Source organism: Chelonoidis abingdonii, chromosome 2 (genome assembly GCF_003597395.2).
Source record: "Chelonoidis abingdonii isolate Lonesome George chromosome 2, CheloAbing_2.0, whole genome shotgun sequence".
NCBI classification, from domain to species: Eukaryota; Metazoa; Chordata; order Testudines; family Testudinidae; genus Chelonoidis; species Chelonoidis abingdonii.
The window spans coordinates 122,695,765-122,718,649 of record NC_133770.1 but is presented as its reverse complement, the minus strand read 5'-3'; the positions used below and the strand labels follow the sequence as shown (position 1 = coordinate 122,718,649).

The 22,885-nt window shown below is 41.4% G+C and overlaps 1 protein-coding gene across 1 annotated transcript in view; it reads right to left on the bottom strand.

Annotated features, from left to right (window-relative positions):
• AHRR (aryl hydrocarbon receptor repressor) overlaps window positions 1–22,885 on the bottom strand; it is a 115,421-nt gene that overhangs the window by 10,734 nt on the left and 81,802 nt on the right. Inside the window, exons 4-9 of the mRNA XM_032770813.2 lie at window positions 12,811–12,900; window positions 11,991–12,120; window positions 9,285–9,418; window positions 6,042–6,241; window positions 2,791–2,900; window positions 1,167–1,305 (exon numbers count right to left, since the gene is read on the bottom strand). Of these exons, the coding sequence (XP_032626704.1) occupies window positions 1,167–1,305; window positions 2,791–2,900; window positions 6,042–6,241; window positions 9,285–9,418; window positions 11,991–12,120; window positions 12,811–12,900 (803 nt within the window). The remainder of the gene's footprint in view (window positions 1–1,166; window positions 1,306–2,790; window positions 2,901–6,041; window positions 6,242–9,284; window positions 9,419–11,990; window positions 12,121–12,810; window positions 12,901–22,885) is intronic.

The window sequence follows — 22,885 nt, the reverse complement described above, 5'->3', positions numbered from 1 at the left end:
GTATCTCCTGGCCCTGCACCCATCCCACAAACTCTCCACCTTCTTCCTCAGCACACACTACAGAGAGGCCTCTATAAGGTCCATGGGGGGTGTAAGAGACCATGCCAGAAATATGGCTGAGCTTCTTTTGTGGAGAAGAGGGAGATCTACATAGACGGGGTCTATGTACAGTTCAATGGGCACAGGTAGACCAAATAATAGAGAACATGTGATTAGGGAGGTTTATATTGATAGTAATAAGAAATGGGTTCCTAAGATGAGCACAGATTCTACTCCCAGGGGAACCTACACCTTTTGCATTGAACACAAGCTTCTTTATTTACATCATCCCAGAAAATGTTTAAAGGGTGAGATTCAAGGATACTTTATAATCCATACCTCTGATAACATCATTCAGCTATCACCCATAAAGAGCAAGAAATGACCATGGTTCCCAAATATTATAAAATAAGAGGACACTGGCAACCAAGGAGGACAGTGGAGGCTTCCTGCAGCACACTCTGCTGGTTGCTGAAGAGAACCTCCGTCATAGTTTTTCTTGTTCTGAATGTGTTCCCCATACTTTAGAAGGCCAGTACCATCCCCAAATCTGCAGCCACAAAAAGAGAATTATTGTAATCCAGAGCTGGATTGACTCCCAGTTGTTTCTAAATGGGAGTCTTAAGAATTGGGAGTTGTGAAAGTCAACTGGTAGAAAGCATATTTGCATGAACTTTCCTCTCCATCAGCTCTCTATTAGTCTACTGTAGAGATAATTTGTTTAGGGGTTTATTTTGGCTTCCATGAGAGGCTCTTCTTGCTGCCATATAATTCAACCTACTATGGAGATAGGATCTGTGCACCTCTAGGAACTGCCACTTTGAAGAATACAAACACTGTGTTGAGTAAGGCCCACTCAAAGGGCTTGTGAAGTCAGTAGTCATCCATCTTAGGGTTTTGCACTAGTGCCTGTTACAACAGTACTTGAGTGCTTCCCACATAAATTATCCTGGCAAAGTGACATCTCTAATGAAATTAGACACTCTTGAAAATCCTACCTATGTGATTTAGGAGCACAAGTCTCATTGACTTTCAGAGGAACTTGTGCTTCTAAGACACAAAAGTCCTATTTTTGGTGAATAGTCTCTTTATCTTTCAGAACTACAGGAAAATGTAAATATACTTACTTCAGAGCTTGCTGCGAGGCAATGACGTATTCTGAACAGCCAGTCCTGTACAGAACTTGAGTATTAGCTTGTACCCAGACCCAGTGATCTTCATTTCTTAGTACTTTGAATAGAGAAATGCCATTTTCTCCATTGTTTGCTATAAAAATTAAAAGAAAATATATTCTAGTGCAAACAATTTTAATATTAGTTTTATATAACCTAATAAACTACTGGACACTCGCAAATATGCTTGGTATCTGTTATACAGAAAAGTGCAGGTCAAAATGTGTTATGGTTAAGATTAACTAGGCAAATTACAGACAAGAATGCACACTGGGAAAAAAGATTACAGATTCAATTTGCAAACACTTAAACTGTAATCAGTGAGATTTTGCAGTATCGTCAGTTCAGTACAGATTTTGCCTGTCTAATAATAAAAGATTCAAGAGAAACTAGATAGTGAAAGTGGCTGTGATAGAGAACTTGTATTAAAGCAAGTATGACTTCAAGGTTTCAAGCCTGTACAAAACAGAAGTTAATAGAGTTATCTGTATAGGGAAGAGGGAGAAGGGAAGGCTTGAGGAGAAATAACTATCAAAAGTCAGCAAAGAGGAATACTAAATTCTTACATTTTATATTAAACACCCTGCCAATTTGTAAAAGACAGCTAGAGCAGATCATAGATTCTCATAGTAGTGTAAGTCCCAAGCATTCAGAAATCATAAATCAGATTACCAAAAAACAGACAATCAAAACCAAAACCCATAAAAAACCAATACATTTTCATTGCTTTTTATTTGCTGTCTGGTTTTGCACTGTTAAGGTACACTCACATCATGTTTTCAAGATTTTTGCTTCAACCATGAGAAACCCCCCTTTGTTTTTAATGAATGCTAAGACTTTTCAGGTTGCGGTGGGGCAGATCTCAACCCTACTCAGGAGAGGGTTAAAGAGCTCCTCTGGGCACAATCAGCCTCAACCTGGCCACCTGTAAGGAATGTCAAGCCTGGAGAGGGGTGGGGCCTTAAAAGGGAGACTCCCTGCTCAGTGCAGCCTGTGTGGCACTCTGAAGGAGCAGGACTGCATCCCACAGCTGTCCAGGCTCTGGAAGAAGGGGTTACTGATAGGGAAACTACTTGAGAGCCTTGGCCGACCAGCTCTCCTCAAAAAGGAGAAGGGCTGATACCTTTCTCTTCAGCTTCCCAAAGGCCTTTTTGCTTGGACTATTTTAACCTTCCCCACACACGGGGGGCTGACACCTCAGCTAGCACAGCTGGAGGGCTGTGCCTCAGCAACTGAGGCAGGAGCAATGCCCACCCTTTCCCCAGGAAGCACTAGAGAGCTACAGCCTACTATACCTGTAATCACATGAATCTGGGGGCTGGAGCTTTAAGAAAACACATTTAATATCACAAGCCTTGTGATAAAATTGCGAGAACTGATAACATTGTATTTCTAGGCAGCTAGAGAATGCCTAGACTATGGTGTCAATACTATCTCATAGTTGATTAATCTACATCACAATAGCAGACAACAGAAAAATGGGAAATAGGGACTAAAATATGGAAATCTTAAATGGGGTGGGGGCAGGAAGATTGTCTCCATAAACTGTCAGTAATGCAGAATTATTACAACCTGATACCTTTGATCTGGTTTTCAGCATTTTGTAACACATTAGTGAAAGCTGTACCTTCATGGTAAGTGGTTCTTCCTTGTAATTCTGTTTCACATAGACCTGAAATAGCTTTTGAACTGCAGAGGACAGACAATGTGAAAATATTTGGTCAGTGAATGACAATACAGCTAAGGGCAAACACACACAACTGTGTAAGACGTGACTTTCAAACTAGCAAACATGTACTAAGTAGTTATGGTTTGAATGTGTGATAATTAAAGTTAAATGTTTGCCAATAATTTCTGGATCATATGAATGCCCAATCCAGTGTGGGACTGGAATACTGTACATACTGTAAAGAAAAATGACTAAAATTAAATTATTATTAAATTTATTATTATTCTGCTCAGTACTTATTTCCTGGAATAACAACATTTAGATTGGATTGAAATAAATAGTAATGTTTTCATTAAATTCTATTCTATTAGATTCTTATATAACCAAGGCATCTGAGTGTTAGCATTAAAGATAAATGCTAGCAAATAGGCTTCAACATGTAGCAAGAATCATCACATAGTCTAGATTTACAATCAGTCACAGTCTTTATTTTTAAATGCATTTTGGAGCTTGTGAATCATGCCAAACTGACTTCACTGGATTCTAAGGTGATGTCTTCACTGCACAGTTAACTTGGGCTGTTACCTGGGTTTTAGCCAACCCCTCCCCCATCCACACAGAAAAACTTTTAACATAGGTTTGGAGATGTGTTAAGCCTAATTTACTTGGCTGGGGGTACAGGTTAGAGCCCAGGTTCTGCTTCACCTTGATGGAAAACCTGCCCACTTTGCAATGACGACACAGGTAAAAGTCACTTGAGTGCTGATAGTCCTCCAGTGCCTTCCCACAATTCTCCTTGAAGGACAAGTGAGTTCTCCCAAAGTTGACACAATGGACTGGGAAAGAATCCTAGATGGGGTTCTCAAACAAATTTTTAGGTGGCCTCAGAGTGCGTCCACCAATTGTTGCTGGTGGCCTCTCTGACAATTTTTCCTAAAATACTTAATTAACTTTAGGAAAAACATATAAATATGTACATACACATGTCCAAGTCATTATTTTTATGTAGCATTTTTTTGCAGACTCTATAATAAAAATTATGTACAGTTGTCTCTATTCTTTATGGGACCTAAACATAATAGAAACACAAAGAAGGTGCTTTGAACATTCTTGTCTTTTTTCTTGTTTCTTTGCTTTTTTGGTTGCTTTAAGACTTGGCAGCTACTAAGTCTGCTGTGAAAAGTGATATTAACAAACATACCAGTATTACTTTTCACAGCAGACTGACTCACCCCCAGAAAGCCCAGGGACAAATTAAACCTGAGGTGGGGATGGAGGCAGTGGGACCCAGGGACAATCGGACACTGGACTAGGCAGCAAAGGTTGGGGTAATGTGCATGTGATAATCTTGGGGCCAGAGCCTGCCACCGCACAGCCAGGGAACGGAGCCTGAAACCCTATGTGCAGGGGACAAGGCCTGGGGATGGAGCCTGAAGCCCCATGGCTGGAACCTGCCACCCACCACTCAAGGGCTGACGCCTGATCCACCAATCCCAGGAAGGTGGGGAACTCACTCACCCCCCAGCTTTTGTGTCTCCAGAGCGGGGTAAGGCCCAATCACTGCTAGTGGCCACAGGGGAGGGGCCGCTGCTTCCCCCCTCAACCAAATCACCACCTAGGAGGCTGAGGCCACAAGAAAAGCTCCTAGTGCCCACGTATAGCCACAGTGGCTGCATTTGAGAAACACATCACAAAAAACCATGGACTATGTCCCAAACACACAACATGAGTGCAAGAAGAATAATGAGTAGTGCTTTGCAGTAGAGTTGCTCAGACCCAGGGCAGGCTAACCTAGGTCTCAATCTCCCAGGTTAACTGTGCATGAAGACATTCCCTATCATTCTTTTTTTATTAACAGAAAAGGTAGGACATGGACATTGGCTGTGTAAGCACCCTAACACTGCAATGCCAATATGCCTCAACCCGGGACTGGAGGGACCCTAGAGGTGAAAGGATAGTTCATTCTGCATACCTATTACACCTTTGCCTTTGCTGAAACTGCCAATAATCCTTGTGCTATAAACAATTCTCTAATGGGAACTGGCCTGAGATCATCAACTCATTTCCATAGTTCACTGAAAAGCTGACAAGAGGTAGTGACTTCTGATCACCACTGACCTGGGCTATATTCCAACTGTTGACCTAGAGATCAACTATTTCATATACCATTATAGCCTCAACTTTTCAACAACTCTACTTTCTTGTCAAAATGACATCAAGTGGTTAACTTGCCAGAAATATAACATATGGGTATATAGTACACATACAGCACAAACAAAAACAACGCTAAGAGCCAGATTCTGATAGTCGTGTGCACGATGAACAACAGTACCATATTCCACAAGTTGTCTGTCGTCAGTGGAACTACTCATGGTATATGGTACTATTCAGAGCAAGTTACAGAGCACAATCTAAACACTTTTGTAAGGTAACTCCCTTCTCTTCATGTGCCAATATCTATTTATGCCTGTATCTGTAATTTTCACTCCATCCATCTGAAGAAGTGGGTTTTTTACCCATGAAAGCTTATGCCCAAATAAATCTGTTAGTCTTTAAGGTGCCACTGGACTCCTCATTGTTTTAATCTAAACATTAAATCTGAGATTTTATCACAAAAGAGGCAGGAAATTTACCAAGGAGCAAACACTGGACATACTGTGTCCTGGGCTACACTGACTGCTGGATCATGTTCCGCCCCAGGTCAGCTAGCACAATTGTTGACAAGTGTGTTCATACACAAGTATGGCACCATTTTACAGTGTAGATCATGTCTGCCTTTCCCTCACATGCATCCAGATGCACATACAGGCACATTTAATGTCCAAATGTTCCTCTTTCCTTAGTTTGCTACTGAGGTTTGCCCATGAGGTCATTCTTTAAACTGTAGCCATACTACACACTTTGGCAAGTTGAGAACTCCCTCCAAATGAATGGATGTATTTTTATTTGCCATTTTTACATCCAACACAGCTATTTATGATGTTGATATATTTTGAATAATAGCAAAGAAAGAACAAAAATATTGAAAGAAGCTAGACATCGTTAAGACTGAGAGCTTTTAAACAGAGGGATATTTAGAATAAGCTGTGCTTTTTACATGTTTAATAAATATATATCCCCAGTAAGTAATGATAAATACTAAAAGGTTCATTTGAAAATACTTTGTATCCATTGTGGATGCATCATCAGCTTTGTGTTTTGCTTTCACAAGCAGACTTTTCATCTTCAGCTCTGTCATAGAAGGGAGCAGAAGTGGTGCCACTATGCAGAATAAGGACAGCTGAGGTGGTAATATTGTTCCTGAAGAAGACTTCTTCTTTTGTCCAAAGAGAAACTTCAGTTTACCTTGAAACTGCATTGTCTGTTATGTAAAGAAACAGAATAAAATTATCATAAGCCTTCAATGTATAAAACACTTAAACGATAATATGATCTATAGACCATAATGTTCAAATAATATTGAACATATTCATGTTCTATCAGTTCTAACACATGCAGATAAACCCTTAGTATGTATTTCATTATCTTTATTATGTTTAATGTGTGGCTGTCCAAAACAACTTCTGAAACGTGGAAAGAGGAGATAATACTGATTAGAATGGAGACTTTTTAACTAGCCTTTCCCCTTCCTGTTGCTGGAGTAGAAGTTCTGTATCATGTTCCATTAGCCAAGTCTAGCAGCTTATGATGGCAAAAGTAACAGTTTCCTGTATGCCTCAGTGTCCAGCTGGAACTGGGTTTTTTCCCCATGCTCTGATCTCTCCAGGATGAAGATTCCTGAGTTTCCTTGCTCTCTCACCCGTGCCCTTGTGAAATAATTGTGTGTACTATCTGGGAAGTACATGGCTGGGGCAAAATGCAGAGGAGCCGTGGAGAGACGCAGATAGACATAGCTGGGAAATAGGCGGCGCTCTGGGTCTTCGGTGGCACTTTGGTGGCGGGTCCTTCTCTTGCTCTGGGTCTTCGGCGGCGGGTCCTTCAGTGTCGCCGAGGACCTGGAGCGAGTGAAGGACCCATCGCTGAAGTGTTGCTGAAGACTGGAGCACTGTCCAGTGAGTACAAGCCCCATATTTTTTTACATATGTTTTTTTTTTAGTCATCCCTGCCGGGGGCCCATCGAAACTGTTTGAATTGGGCCCCGCACTTCCTAAAGCCAGCCCTGGCTGCAGGGAATACATCACATCTCTCTATGTGAGACAGATGCATGTATATCTATCATTCTCTATAGAGATAGAAAGATAATCATGTACCTTTATTTGCTACTTTTTCTCACTGTCTCTGATACTATGAGATAGTATTAAAATGGAAAAAAGTCAATGATGGTTATGAAGGAGATTAGAGAGATACAAAGTCAGATAGTAAACAGTCAGTATGAAAGTTTTAGAGTTCACTTAAATAGCTGAAAGCTAAGAAATAAAAATGATGACACGATGACAAAAGCACCAGCTTTAATTTTTAAAGCAAATTTTACTTAACATTTTCTACACATGCCCAGGCAAATTTCCATCTATGCAGAGCCCTTCCCTTCTATGGTGACAATGAATACACGATGTCAAATAACACACAGACTGAAACAATGTTAATGTCAGCTTTTGCCTTTTGGCCTGCTCCCCCTGCCGGAGCCCCGCAACCCATGGCCCCGCTTTCCCAACCGGAGCCCCGCAATCCCGCTCCCCCTGCCGGAGCCCCACAACCCCGCAGCTCCGCTTTCCCAGCTGAGCGCGGCAAGTCCCGCAGCCTCGCTCCCCAGTCGCAGCGTGGCAAGTCCCGCAGCCCTGCTGTCCCGGCTGGATCCCCGCAACCCCGCAGCCCCGCTTGCCCGGCTGGAATCCCACAATCCCGCAGCCCCGCTGTCCCGGCCAGATCCCTGCAACCCTGCAGCCCCGTTCCTTTGGCGGGAGCCCCGCAACCCGGCGGCCCCGGTCCCCCGGCCCGAGAGTGGCAAGTGCGGTTGCCCTGCTCCCGCAGCTGGAGCCCTGCAACCCCGCGGCCCCGTTACCACCGCTGGAGCGCAGAAATCTGAAGTGCTGCCCGGAGAGTACATGCCCCACGAATCGGGCCCTGCACTGGCTAAAGCCGGCCCAGCTTTAGAGAATAGATACAAGTGTGTGTGGAATGAAGGGAGGAGCTGAAGAAGGTGAGCAAAGAGCCTTCTGGGTCGGGAAGGGAGTATCTGGAGGGAACAGCGCGCTCTGAGGATGTAGAACAGAAAGCAGAGAAGAGAATGCAGGGCCTGTTTCAAGTAAACCAGATGGGAATCTCATGAGTCAAACTAGGGAACACAACTGAAGATTCAGATTGCCATGAAAAAATATCATTTGGTGTAAGAGGTGCTGTAACCCAGGAGGAAGACTTAGAGGAGAAGGAGAGTGTTTGCCTGTAAATGGAGGGAATGGTGAGAGCAGGAGAAGTTTTACAGACACCCTTTACAAACTGATAGACGAGTGACAGAAAAAGTGTAAGTCAATGGTAGGAAAATGAAGGTTCTGGTGAGGGTGAGTTTGTTGTAGGCAAAGGAGAAATTGCTGTGGAACCCCCAAATCCCAACAATTTTTGTGATGCCTTTCCTGGGAGGGATTGTCCTGTTACGGTTCAGACCAAGGGGAAAGGGGGTGCTGCAAAGAGGGTTACTCTGCCCACCTTGCCTGAAACTTTGAGCCCAGTGCTCAGGGAAATCTTGGACCACAGCCTTTTCTCTACAGAGTTCTTCTTAGCTGATCATTTTAATCCTCATCTTTCATCTTAATTTCCCCTTTGTTTGGGAGATGAAAAGGGAAAATGGAGGCTTCTAGGCTGGTGTACAAAAAGACTGAGCAGAATGGTCACTTTTTGCGTCTTTAATTTTTGCTAGGTGGAGACATTGGTCATGTTGTTTATGTTTTTGGGATGGAGGAAGAGAAGACATCTGAGGTCAGGTCTTTTAAACTGAATATAAATATAGAAAAGTATTCAAGTAGTAGTATGTATGGAAATATACTATGGGTTTCCTAAAGAATTACAGATCAAGTATCTTAAGGATGCCCAATACTTACTTGTGTTCTTTTCTTATATAAAGTTCTAGTCAGCTGCATACTGGAACAATGACAAAAATTTCATACTTTATAACTGAGTGTTTACAGTGTCCTAAAATAGGAGTTGTAACATTAGTACTGATAGATCCTTAACCACAGCAATGCTACCTGTGCATTTACTAATAAAGATCATCCTTTGGGACAGATCCAATGATGCAAAATCATAAGTAAAAACATTCAACTAATTAAAAAAACTGTCAAAAATAGAAGCCATCCAAAAATTATATTTCCATGTCAGTGGATGCAATTCATACAATCATGTTCAAATATATTTAAGAGGTCATTGAAATTTGTGCTACTCAGCCACAGCTTGTTTCACAAAATTATACTTACAAGGAAACCAGAAGTACTGTCCAACAGGCAGCGGACTCGACAGATGAAACAACGAGTTAAAAAGGAAGAATAATCTGTTGGCATGCTGTCACACTCTTGTGCCTTAAACAACTTACTGAGAATGTATTCTTCTCCTACAAACAATGTGGGTAACGTCAGATTATATGAACTCAGAATGAAAAGTCAGTGTACATATTTGAACACATAGTTAAAGAAATTGCTAAAAAGAATATTTTGTAGTGAATATTCAATCATGAATATTAATATCTGCTAAGAGTACATCACAAAACAACAGCTGTGCAATAAGCTTAAGTTAATTTGCCCGGGGGAATATAAACTTTCATATTTTGAGACTTTTTGTGATTTTTCACTCAGCAAATTAATCTTACATTAACATAGAAGAGATTTTTTCCTTTTGGTTTGCTAGACTTTTCAAAGAAAAGAGACAAAAAAAGGAAGACCATTAGGAGAAAATGCTAATTGGCACTGCTAACAGGCACCAATCACCCAAAGGTCAGCTCGTGCCTCCTGAGTTCTTTCGTAAAGCATGCACTAGTTATGGGCACCAGTGCATAGTTTTTGCAGTATGCATTTCTCAAAAGAAACACAAGTACTTCTCTAGAAGTGTCAACTCTGAGACTTAGTGAAATTCTTTACTGTACATATCTAGAACAAAATTTCAAAGTGTTCATCACTGCTAATTTCCAAACAAGGTTGTTCAAATTTAATTAATATCTGCACACTGTTTTTACAGTTTGTAAAATGCCTAGTGCATTTTGTTCCATTGAGAGGTATAATTTCTTCTATAAAGAAAGGACCACATTTTACAAAGTTCTCCAAAGACTGCAAGAGCTCCTGTGGAAACCATAAGCCTCATGGGGACTGCTTTTGAAGTTACAAATCCTGCATAAATTCTCTGAGTTTAAAAGCGGCCATGGACTCCTGCTTCACGGTGCTGCTTGCAAGTTTCTTCTTATCCATCTGAAAAACCTATTAATGCTCCATTAGCCTTCAGTGATGTATACACATTTTGCCATAGGTCTGGTGTACTTTAAGTTTGTGAAAGGTCAGAAGGACTTCATACATTTTACCCAAATTATGGCAGACTCCAGGAACTTGACAAAATGGGTTATTTCCAGTGAATAACCCTTTGAGGTAGTTACAGTATCACCCATGTTGTCTAGAAAGGAGAACAGAGAAAGTGGGGCCAAAATTTTCAGAAATTTTCACTAGTTTTGGTGCCTCCAATTTTTATGTGCCCAATTTGAGGCACCAGATTTTTCAAAGGAGATGAGCATTCACCATTCCTACTGACTTAAACTGGAGTTCTGGGTATTCAATTCCTCTGAAAGTTTTAGGCTTTGGGGAACAAAGATCATTTTTTCACTTGTCAAAAACTGTTCTTACTTTTTTAGCTGGACAAACAAATAAAATAAATAAAAAAACTTGGCAGACTTCATGTTCACGTGCTGAGAAGTTTCTCTGGTCTGTAGCTGGAAGGTGGGCAGGTGTGGCATGTTTGAGCTAAGGCTAGAGTTGAAACCTTAACTGAGCATTTTCTGTTTTCTAGCATTTCTCATGCATCAAATGTTATTGTTAAAAAATGTATTTAAAGGGCAATAAAGTTTCAGCCTCAACTCTATATTGAAGTTTTACTGGGAATATTATTATGACCACTATTACTACCTTAGACAAGTCACAACCTCTATATACCTTAGTTTGTCCATGTACAAAATGGGAATAAAAATACTTACCTACCTCCCAGGGCTGCCCATTTATAAAGTCCTTTAAAATCTTTTAATAAATGGCTTAATACTGTAGAAGTGCAAATTATTAACAGTAGTAGCAATGGATACTTTTATTCCAAAGAATCCCACAATGTAGTGTTTAAACTTAAACTGATGTTTAGACTATGCTGGCGGATCACTTTACCTCTACAATGCAGACACCTGTGATGTGAAATGTAGTAATTATTCAGCAGCCCTAAATTGCACAGCAACACTACACAGAAATTTTGCATAGGAATGAATAATAATTTATCCAGATAAAAGTGCAGGGGGAATTTAAAATGGCAGAATGTAGTCACCAGAGAAGGATCATGGCTCAGTTGCTTGAGTTCACATCCCTCTTGTATTCTTAGAGAAAGGGAACTTTAATGACTAGAAGTAGTCATGAGTTCTGTGTTATGCCTCATCTGATAGAGAGCACCTCTAAACAGCAGAGGGTGCTCTAGCACCATGCTGGGACAGTATCGAATTAAGAAAAATGGACTGCAGCACCTGCTGGTTCTTTAGAGGTCTTTTATCCAAGTAGCTTTGCGTAAGAAAGCAAATGGGATGACAGCACAAAGTGATACTGCTGTAGTAACAGCGTTCAGAAACCTTCTGCATACTGTATTTTTGTGACTGAGAGAAATATTGATATGTTATTTAAAGACAAGAGCTTTGCAGGATTAACTGTTCATATGGATGATGAGAAGCTCTACGGCTTCAAGGCATAAACCATTTTCTAACTGTCAAGAGTTAGGAAGAAACATCCCCCATGGGGTCATCATGTTATAACTGTCCACTCTGAGGGCTTCTGCACCTTGCTTTGAGGAATCTGTCACTAGTCACTATCAGAGTCAGGTTGCTGGACTAGATGGACGGCTGATCTGGATTCACTATGACAATTCCTATATCTCTAATGAATATTACGCAAACCCACCTGTTTCTGTCTGCAGTTGTTGTCCAGACACTAATTGTGGAGGATTCATGGCCCAGTGCAGTTGTCTACAGAAATCTTGGCGATCATCCACATGAATGTAATCGTATATATTTTGGTGCATTACATCAGTCTGAAATAATTACAATAAACAATGTTTAGGCTGTAAGTTCATTGGCTAGGGGCTGTCATTATCTCTATAACCCCATTAGGTGGATGGTTGGTGGGGATATCAGGTCAGAGCTAAGATTGCTTGAGGAACATTTTTTTTGAATTTCCGGAGTTTCACATGTTTACTTTTTATTTTAAACTGCAGTAAAGGATTTTTTTAGCCTTAATTCTTAATTTCCTAACTTTTGTGCATGTGCAAAATATCCATCAATGTTGCATTAAGGTAATTTTTGCATTTATTACAAAAATGCTTGTTCTGAATGTTAAATTGAAGGGATAAATTACAATGATGAGCATTAGGGATATATTCTATATTTGTAACAGTTCATGTCTTTGTTTACTAATGATTTACAATAACAGAAATAGCTCAAAATGTCTCCTGGGATGTTACATAGAACACACATTCCCCTGAATTCTAACAAAAATAAAAATATAAAAATAGGAAAATTACAGTATAATATCCTGGTCTGGAAATGATTCATAAATATACCTTTATTCCATTTATACTTTATATCTAGTCAACTGTAAATGCACATGTCAAAACAGTGTACTGTACATGATTTTAGAGAGGCTATCAAAAGAAATGACAGCAAGGAAGCCATTACAAATTGTACAACATTAAACATTCTAAATACTTTTAATATGTATTTACCTGATGAAAGCCTAGATAGTCCACAATAGTTGATGATGCATAAAATATCATTCCATCTGAACTCACCACCAAGGCAAAGCCATTCAGTGACTGGGAGAAGGGAGGTAAAACAAAGAATAAAAAAGTCAACAAAAGACAAAACACAAGAAGTAAAATTGGTATGATGTTTATTAACATATTTTCTAAACTTTTCTTCCCTACTGTTCAATTATGGAATAACCACATAGCAGAAAGATGGAAACTAAAGTGTTGCTTAGAACAGACTTTTATAAATTTTATTTAGCTTTACTAAAATAAAGTTCTATGACCATGAGGTTAACAGGCAACATCTGTACCCCATTGATTTGTCTGCTACATCATATCGACTAGTTTCTTTTGTCTTTACAGTAAGTAGTTCCATTGATATCTGTTGGACTCTGACAGGGCTGCCCAGAGGATTTAGGGGGCCTGGGGTCTTTGGCGGCAGGGGCTCCCCGCTTCAGCGGTAATTCGGTGGCAGGGGGTCCTTCCGCTCCGGGAACTGCCATCGAAGCACCCTGAAGGCCTATGGCGGGGGGCCCCTGCTGCCAAATTACCGCCGAAGATCCAGCACTTTGGCGGCGGGTCCCGCTTCAGCGGTAATTCAGCAGCGGGGGTTCCTTTCGCCCCGCTTGCCCCCCGTCTGGGCGGCCCTGGACTCTCATGTAAAGTTGCTGCTCAGTGCAAGAGGAGCAGACTCTGTGCCTATACAATGATGGGTTAATCAAATATTTATCAAATGCTAAAGAAAAATAATACATGGGTGTATCTTCTCATCTTGTGATATGGGGATCAATTTTCATAACCCAGAATTAAATTCCTGCATATTAACATGAGGCTATAATAGTTTCAGATATAATTAGGCATTTAAATAGCTCAGAAGTTTTGAACATTACAGCTGTATTGCCAGAAATATGTAACCTCTGTTTAGTAATAGTGGGATGTTAATTATTTCAGTCCTAAGCCCTTAATACAAAGTCTGATACTAAATTTGTTTCCCCTGCCTATCACAATGTAAAATTATCATTTTAATTCCCCCATCCCCCATACACTGTGGTAGTTACCATAATTTTTCAGCAAGAGCATTCTCTTTCTTAGAATGACATAGTGGATAATGACCTGGAACGTATTCTCTCTCCTTTTTTTAAACTTACCTTTTTTGGTTACACTTAATACAGAGACTAATTAAAATGTAATAACAATGTGGTTGACCTTTATGATACTTGGGATTACTACTAATTCATATAACTGGAAGATTAATGACATGAGCAAATTGTCACCCATTTAATTTCAAACTTACTATATTACACTAACTTTTCTGAATATATATTTTTGACACATGTACCTAGTACAAACCAGAAAATTAACTAACCAGTTAATTAACTATTAACTATAAAAATTAACTATTGTGGGTAACACTTTAACAGTAGTACAACTACTATATAACTGCAGTCATATTCTAAAGTGTAACCAATTTTTCAAAAACTTTAACAAAATACTATGTTGGCATAATTATATAAATAAAATAAGGAATATTTAAAGTAAGAGGACTAAGCAATAGAACTAAATGCACTGATATCATAAACCAATACACAGTAAAGAAAACAATATATATAGACTAATATTATGCCAGGTAACGTAAGCAACAAGACAAGTATAAAAATAAGAATGGATATAAATAAAGTACATCACACAGACATTAACTCTGGTCATACCTAATCTAGATTTGTCTAATTTTGCCTACCTTCCCTTACCCCAGGATCCCCTGACCCTTTTTCACCACAGAGGGTCTGTATTTCAGAGCAGGATTAACTAATTCCTGCATATGGTGTATATATCAATTGGTAAAAAGCATTAGCATTGTTTGAGATTAAAGTTGTATATATATGATACTGCTACTTCCCTCTTCCCTCAAACTGTGTTTTTATTAAAAACATGAACATTACAGTGGACAGAAATATTAATTCTCATGCATTGTGGGGCCACGTTTTCAAGAGCTCAGTTCCCACACGGGTGAGATTTTTAAGAGCTCAGCACCCGACAGTTCCCTTTGTGACATTTATGGCCAGAATTTCAAAAGAGCTCAGCACCAGCATGCTGAGCTCCTCAGAACATTTGTCCCTAATGGTAGGTGCTGAGCAACTTTGAGAAGTTTGGACTGTGTGGCTACTCACCTCTTAAAGACACTATACCTTAAAGAACCCATGATGCGTGAAATGGATGGCTAGAGGGAGGTCCAGCAGAAAGACTTTAGGGTAGAGATCCCCAAACTGTGGGGTGCACCTCCCTAAGGGGGTGTGGAGGAACATTCTGGGGGATGTGGCAGGCCAAGGCCAGCCCTTATGGGGGGTGGGGAGGGAGTGCCACCCAGCCCCCCCCCCCAGCTCTGCTCTGGCTCCGCCCCCAGCCTCGGTGTAGCTCCCGGCCCCCACTGCAGCCCAGTTCCAGCTTTGCCCCCAGGCTCGCCCCCAGCCTCATCCCCTGGCTGCAACTCTGTTCTCAGCCCCAGAACCACCCCCACCTGAGGCCTCTTACCCTTGTCCGCATTCCCACCCATCCACCCCGGGAGCCACGGCTTCACCTCTCCTCCAGAATGAGGAGACAAGGGTAAGGGAGATCGCGACCCTGAAAAGTTTGGTGACCACTGCTTTAGGGCCTTGTCTCCATTAGAAAATAGCACTGTTTCAGCAATTGATTTAGCTGAACGGGTGTTGGCCAAGGGTTAGCTGTAAAGCAGAGAAGGACAAACTGTGGTCAGCATCAGTTTAGCCAGCTGGTACTAATCCCTGCTCAGAACAGGCATTACCTCTGGCTAGCTGAACTGGTGCTGATCACTAATTTCTCCATGGCTATTCTTCCAGCAAAATCAATTGCGGAAATGGTGCTATTTTCTTCTGCAAACAAGGCTCTAGTTTAGATGCCACATGAATCTTACTTCCTCCCATGTGTGCCTTTCACTATGCTGAGAGTATCTCTGTGAATGGTATTCTGTCATATCCATTTACTATATCAGATGGAGACAAGAAAGGATTTTTGGCATCTTGTCTTTTTGGATTCTTCTTTGCAGCAATGAAACCACCAGTGATGTGATGTCAGAAATTTTATTACATTTTAAACGTCTGGTAGCCTCTTTAACTAAAACCTCCAGACTAAAAACCTCCAGAAAGGTAAATGAAGCATTTATGTGAGCTCCTTTATGCAGGTGACTATACTCATAATGTGCACATGGCAAATAACTTCCCAGTCATCAACTATTCATTAGCTGAGATAGCTAGAAATGCTGACCTTGTCAACTGCTTCAGGAAAAACAGGGTAATTTGCCAGCCCACATCTGGGAAAGCATATACGAGACCTAGAATCATTCTGAAACATAGGGCCTGATACTGCAAGGTACCGGGCATCCTTAATTCCCATTTCTGTTGGCTTCCATGTAAGAAGGGGGTTTTCAGCCCTTCTAGGTGGTAGTGGACTTACCTTGTAGGAATTTTGTCAAATACTGTTCTTATGGATCAAGAAATTGCTACTCAAATTATTAAGGGATGTTCTGCACCCAATATATTGCCACATCTAGGCCTTGCACCATATTCCACAAGAGACTGAAGTCTGATTTTAATTTTCAACTCACTCCACAGCTGTGAAACATGGAAAAGCTACTGTTAATCATTGAAAGAACTGGAATGACTAAGTGAACGTATGTATGTGTAGGGAGAGGTTAGAGAATTGTGGGAGGGAAGAGGGGTGAGTGGATGTGTGTCTGTGAGAGAGAAAGACAGACAGGGGTTGGAAGATGTGAGAGAAAGAGAAACGGGGTTCGAGGAGGTGTTCATGGGGATGGGGGTTGATGTAGTGGGGGGAGATTCAGGTGTGGAGTTCAAGGATGTGTGTATTTGAGTAGAGATGGAACAGAGCAGGGAAGTGCAGGAGATGTGTGGAGAGTTGCCCCTGGTTTTTGTTTCTTGTAACACGTACTTTCTTCTCTGCTTTCTGTGGGGAGACCTTAACTGACAATCTCCTGCTTTCCCAATGTTTAAGCCTGAGGTTTTGAAGCTCCATGTTCTGGAAGAGTACAGGGAATGGAAGGCACTGTTGTGCAACAGCAATCCTAATTCCACTTTAGCAAAGTTATTTGTCATTAACTCAAGGCCCATGTTACAAAAATTGTATATTAGCTGGGAAAACTGCAGCACAGTCCACATTAACTAAAGAACCAGCTGAATATGGAGCAAAACTTCAAAACTAAATTCCAGGTATTTGACTGTTTTTTAAAAATGTTATCTTAAAACACTACTTAATGAGAAGAAATATTTTCCACAGCAAAGAGGGCTCAGTATAGATGTACAGGGCAGTGCACTGTTGTGCTACCCCAGAAACAGACCAGGAATCTGCTTTCATTACCTTCTGGCTCCACAGAGGGTTACTGTGACGTTGCATTCCATATGTTTATAGAAATATGTTTATAAGCATAAATATGATGTAACTGGAATATGCTTTATGCAAAAGGTCTCTTGTAAGGTATCATTACAAAGCTTATAATCTACCAAGTGTGGTCATCCTATTTGTATAAATGTATCATTCTCGTACCTGAAACTAGAAATATGAAATATAACTCTGAGGTCCTAATGTAATTATGCAAAGTGTGGGCTAGTAATGGTGGTTTGGAATCTTGATGGCTCCCATCAACTAGGACAATTGGTTGTTAATGTCTCTGTTTATTTGCAAGGCTTCCTGTGAGTCAGACCAGGAAGAATGAAGGCTTGGGGTCTCACAGTACATGTGACCCTGTACTGGAATCCATCTTAAACCTGGTACTTTTCTATTTAGAAGGACGGGTGGGAACCCAAAGAGACAAAAGATTCCCACCTTGTGCCAAAGCTATAGAAGGGGGTGGAACGGAACAAAGGAGGTTCCATTCATGAGAAATCCCCTAGTTACCACCTGAGCTGGAGCTAACAAGAACTGCACCAGGGGAAAGGATTGGGCCCAGACTAGGAAAGAGTCCAGTCTATGAAAGAAGCTTATTGGAACATCTCTGAGGTTGAGATTTTATCTGTATTCAGTTTCTTAATATATTACGCTTAGACTTGCGTGTTTTGTTTTATTTTGCTTGGTAACTTACTTTGTTCTGTCTGTTATTACTTGGAACCACTTAAATCCTACTTTTTATACTTAATAAAATCACTTTTGCTATTACCGTAATTAACTCAGAGTAAGTAATTAATACCTGGGGGAGCAAATGGTTGTACATATCTCTCTATCAGTGTTACAGAGGGCAGACAATTTATGAGTTTACCCCGTATAAGCTTTATACAGAGTAAAACGGATTCATTTGGGGTTTGGATCCCATAGGGAGCTGGGTGTCTGGGTGCTGGAGACAGGAGCACTTCTTAAGCTGTTTTCAGTTAAGTCTGCAGCTTTGGGGCACATGGTTCAGACCTGGGTCTGTGCTGGAAGAGACTGGCACGTCTGGCTCAACAAGGCAGAGTTCTGAAGTCCCAAATTGGCAGAGAAAATGGGCTCAAAGGTAGTCTCAGCACATTAGGTGACAGTCCCAAGGGGATTTCTGTGATCAAACCCATCACAGTGACATACTCGGTATCAGCCCTATATCTTGCTTAGTGTGTATCCCCAACACAGGCTGGAATATTGGAGCTCTGCCCATTCCCTGCCCAATCTTGCCCACTTCTACCTGCATGTGTGGGGAAGGGAATATAGCAGCCCTATGGAAATTGCACAGCCCCCGTGCAGCTACCCAAGGTATAGATAGTTGGCATCGGGGAGTAAGGGGGAACCTTACAGGAGTATGTGGAAGTGTAGGAAGGGCTACAGACTGGCCCTTAGATTTTAGAGAATAGGGAAATGTTAAAAGACCTTCATTCTGCAATTCTTTGTCCAAGCTGTGTCTACTATATAGTAATAAATAGTGTTTTAGCAATAATAGTTCAATTGCTTGCCAAAACAATTTCCAAACGCTGAGTATATTTACTTTTTCAAAAGGTTTCATAGTAGAAATTTGAGCAGTGACAACTAAACACAACTTTATTGTCTAAGCTGTAAAAATAAATGATTGTAAAATGCCATTTGGTAAACCATATGGATTCAATGGCAGATGGAATTTCTAATCCAGGCTAAAACTTGAAACATGTGAGACAGACTTAACTATGCACTGCAAACATTTGTTTGTTTGTGTTTGGTTTTGTTTGTTTAAGAAACTCATGTTTCTTACATTGTACATGAAAAATGAAATCACTTTTTTTCCAAATGGAAAAAAGGGCTTGGCACCAAACTGTGGACTGTGTTCTTTTTAAAAACAAGTACATCCAATTATGTACTCACGAAAAGCTGCTCCTGCTACTTAAACAAAAAACAATTAATATATCAGTTCAAAGCAAGTTCACTGTTACTTTGGTGCCCATAGTAGCTCTGAGATTAAAGTTATCATCCTCTTCCATTATGAGGTTTTAGAAACATTATTAATAAAAAGGTTCTCCCTGGGAATGAAGACAAATATTTTGAGGAAGATAGGACTTCCTTTGGCAAGATCCTTTATATATCCTGATGCTTTTTCTGGTCCCATAACAGAGAATCAGCCAGCAAATACTTCAAAGATATTTTGGTCAAGGTCATGGCATAGTAAAAATAAGAAAAAAAGATTAGTTCCAAGCCACATTTCTCTTATTACTCTTCTTTGAAATAAAGGAAAATTCACTAGCATTGTGTTCTCCAGAGACCACACTGCTATGGTTACTAAAGTACAACAGTCAAGGCCTGGAGCCGTGCCTTGCTCAGAACAGATTTTCAAGTCACGCAACATGGGTACTAAATTTCCAGAGTCAACTGGCTTTCAGTCTATCTAGAGCTGTTTCATTTAGCAGTCTGTTGATAGTCTTTGCATCACATATGGGGTGGAGTTATTCTTTGATGATCTGAATAATAAGCTTCTGTAAGTGGTACAATCATCCCTAACTTTCTCCATAATGATGTCTACTTAAGAACACTACTGGGAAGATGCAGTCAGTCTTTTTAAATTTGTACCATAATGGATCTGTCTGTTCCCTTCCACTTGTGTTCTTAAAAATTGACAATTACCCTGCATAAAATTCAGTTTATAATCCTTAATTAAGATGCTCTTTACAAGCCAAAAAAATCAAGTCCTTAGAACTCTGATATCAAGCCGAAACACAAAAAGACTATCCAAAGAGATATACCACTGTATCTAGCATACCCTTTGCCAGAGTAGTAGGATAATTCATAGCACTCGAAAGGTTTGTGTATATGTATTGTATTTACAAAGTTACTTCAAAGGGGCTACTTGAGTGAGTAAACGCTGCCCTGCATCATTAGGGGTTGCTCACACTGAGGAGATTTAGACTTCAAGACTCCCTTATAAGAAATGGAAATGGAGGTGGATATTTTTTGCTGTTTTTAAAATTAAATAGGCTGCTAGAGTTGTTTTTAAAATTATTATGAAGAACAAGTTTAAGCTTTGTTGTAACATGCATTGTTTGCCTGGACTGCTCAAGACCTGAATGCTTGCGTAGGGGAAACTCTTTGTTGTACAATACCTTCATGCTGTTTCACATCTGATACTCCTTGATAAAACACAGGAGTCAGAGGTGTCAGTATGGGGGGGCGATGAGGGTCATGTGCCACCCCCACATAGGCACACCCCTCCATAGGTCCCTCCCCTTTTTTTCCCATGGCACCCACGGGACCCCCACTTTTCCAGCAGTCCCCCCCCCCCAGGCCCTAGGGTGTATGGAGGCTTTGCCCCTGCACCTTTTTTTTCTACTGGCGCCTCTGATAGAAGCCTTGTCTTATAACAGGCTTAATCAAAAGTGATATAAGCTACAAACGTGAGATCTTGTAAGATTTGCCGTTTTCATAATGTAATAAAAATATGGTAATGATAAATAATAATTAATAAATAGTGTATAATAAGCATGTCATAAAAACAAATTTTATATTTCCAAGATCATTGCTTTTATAATTTATGTTGAGGTAAGGGAGAAAATCCCTGGAAATATTCATTTTTAGAAGGGGGTTCATGAAACTTGACAGTTTACTGAAAGGGGTTCGCGGGTTGTTAAAGTTTGGGAACTGCTGGTCTAACTGAAATAAATGATAGAATAATAGCTACTATTTCTTTCTTCCTCATGTGTATTTGACAATGCTTTTTGTCTAGCCAATTTAGTTATTTCCCTTTTAATAATCAGTTAGTTTATTAGTTTTCCCCTGTTGGTTGTGTGGGTCTATCACACAGCAGCAGGGGAGAGAAATATTTTAAAAAACAATAGGATAATGTGGTTGGAAAATGACAAACTTGCAGCTGTAGTATTTGAAACTCCTTGGGTAGCAAGGTGACTGCATAAGCCGGTGAAATTCTGTTGACTCATTCCAGCAAGTACAGTTTCTTAATTTCACCCTAGACTTAAAGGAGACAGGAGTGACTATCCACAGAGAGGGAAGTAGGACAACGAAGGCGCTGAAGAGAAGTCCTACAGACAGCACAATTCCCAGAGAAAATGTTGTATTATTCTTTTGAGATTACTAATAGAGTCAAATTCCAAGAAAAGACAGTTACTCGCCTTTGTAACTGTTGTTCTTCGAGATGTGTTGCTCCTATCCATTCCAAGCAGGTGTACGCGTGCCGCGTGCACGTTCGTCGGAAGAATTTTCCCCTAGCAACACCCGGCGGGTCGGCAGGCGCCCCCTGGCGTGGCGCCTTTGTGGTACTGCATATATACCCCTGCCGACCCGGCCGTTCCTCAGTTCCTTCTTGCCGGCTACTCCGACAGTGGGGAAGGAGGGCAGGTGTGGAATGGATATGAGCAACACATCTCGAAGAACAACAGTTACAAAGGTGAGTAACCGTCTTTTCTTCTTCGAGTGCTTGCTCATATCCATTCCAAGTAGGTGACAAGCCCTTACTAGGCCAGGTGGGTCGGAGGTGGATACTGCTGAATTACAAAACAGCCAAAACAAGAGCCTGCATTGGTCCCTGGCTGTTGCACCAGGGGTAAATGGGAACAGTAGAAAGTGTGTGCACTGAGGACCCCGTAGCTGCACGGCATATGTCGTGATGGGTCACAGCTAGAAAGGCAATCGAGGGCCTGAGCTTGGTGGAATGTGGCAGTACATCTGCCCTTGGAGAGAGTGCTGAGCTAAGTCATGGCACGGTGCCGAGATGCACGCCGTAACGCATGGACGATATTCTTTGAGACGAGGACAGGTTACCTTCGCTATCCTGTTGCCACGGCAACAAAAGTTGGGTCGTCTTACGGAAGGGTGCAGGTGGCGGTCATGTAGAACGCCAGCTGCTCTCACGAACATCGAGTGAGTGTAGGCGCTGCTCCTACGGATGCGTTGAGGCTTAGGAAAAAGACACGAGAGGAATATGTCTTGTTGAGGTGAAAGGGGAGACCACCCTTGGAAGGAAGCGACGATCGGGCGCAGCTGCACCTTGATCCTTATGTGAATATCGTGGTAAGGTGGGTCAGCATAACGACGCGAAGCTTCCGAACCTCTCTGCACCGATGTAGATGGCACAAGGAACGCCACCTTCCACGATAGATACAGGGAGAGAGCAGCGGTTCCAAGGGTTTGAAGGAGGGGCCAGTTAGCCGTGAGAGACCAGATTGAAGTTCCCAGGAGGGGGGGGCGGCGGACCTGGGGAACAGGGCGCTCCAGGCCCTTGAGGGAACCTTCAAGACCATCGGGTGAGAGAAGATGGAGGTAAGCTCCTTTATCCTGGATGGAATGTCGAATGGCAGCCAGTGCTACCGCAGTATGAGGCGCGAGCCCCTGCTGTTTGAGGTTGCCATTAGGTATTCACAAAAATACATGGAATGGGGCCTGGGGTATCTTAGTGGTGTGTCTGACACCAGCAAGGAGAACCTCTTCCCACTTTGCCATGTAGTAGCTCTGTTGCAGGCTTCCTGCTCCCAGGAGAACTTGCCTGCACCGGGGCTAGAGCAGCGCAGCTCCGAGTGGCCTCAACCTCAGCAGGAACCACGCCGTCAGGTTGGAAGGATTGAGGCGGGATGGAAGGAAGAAGCCG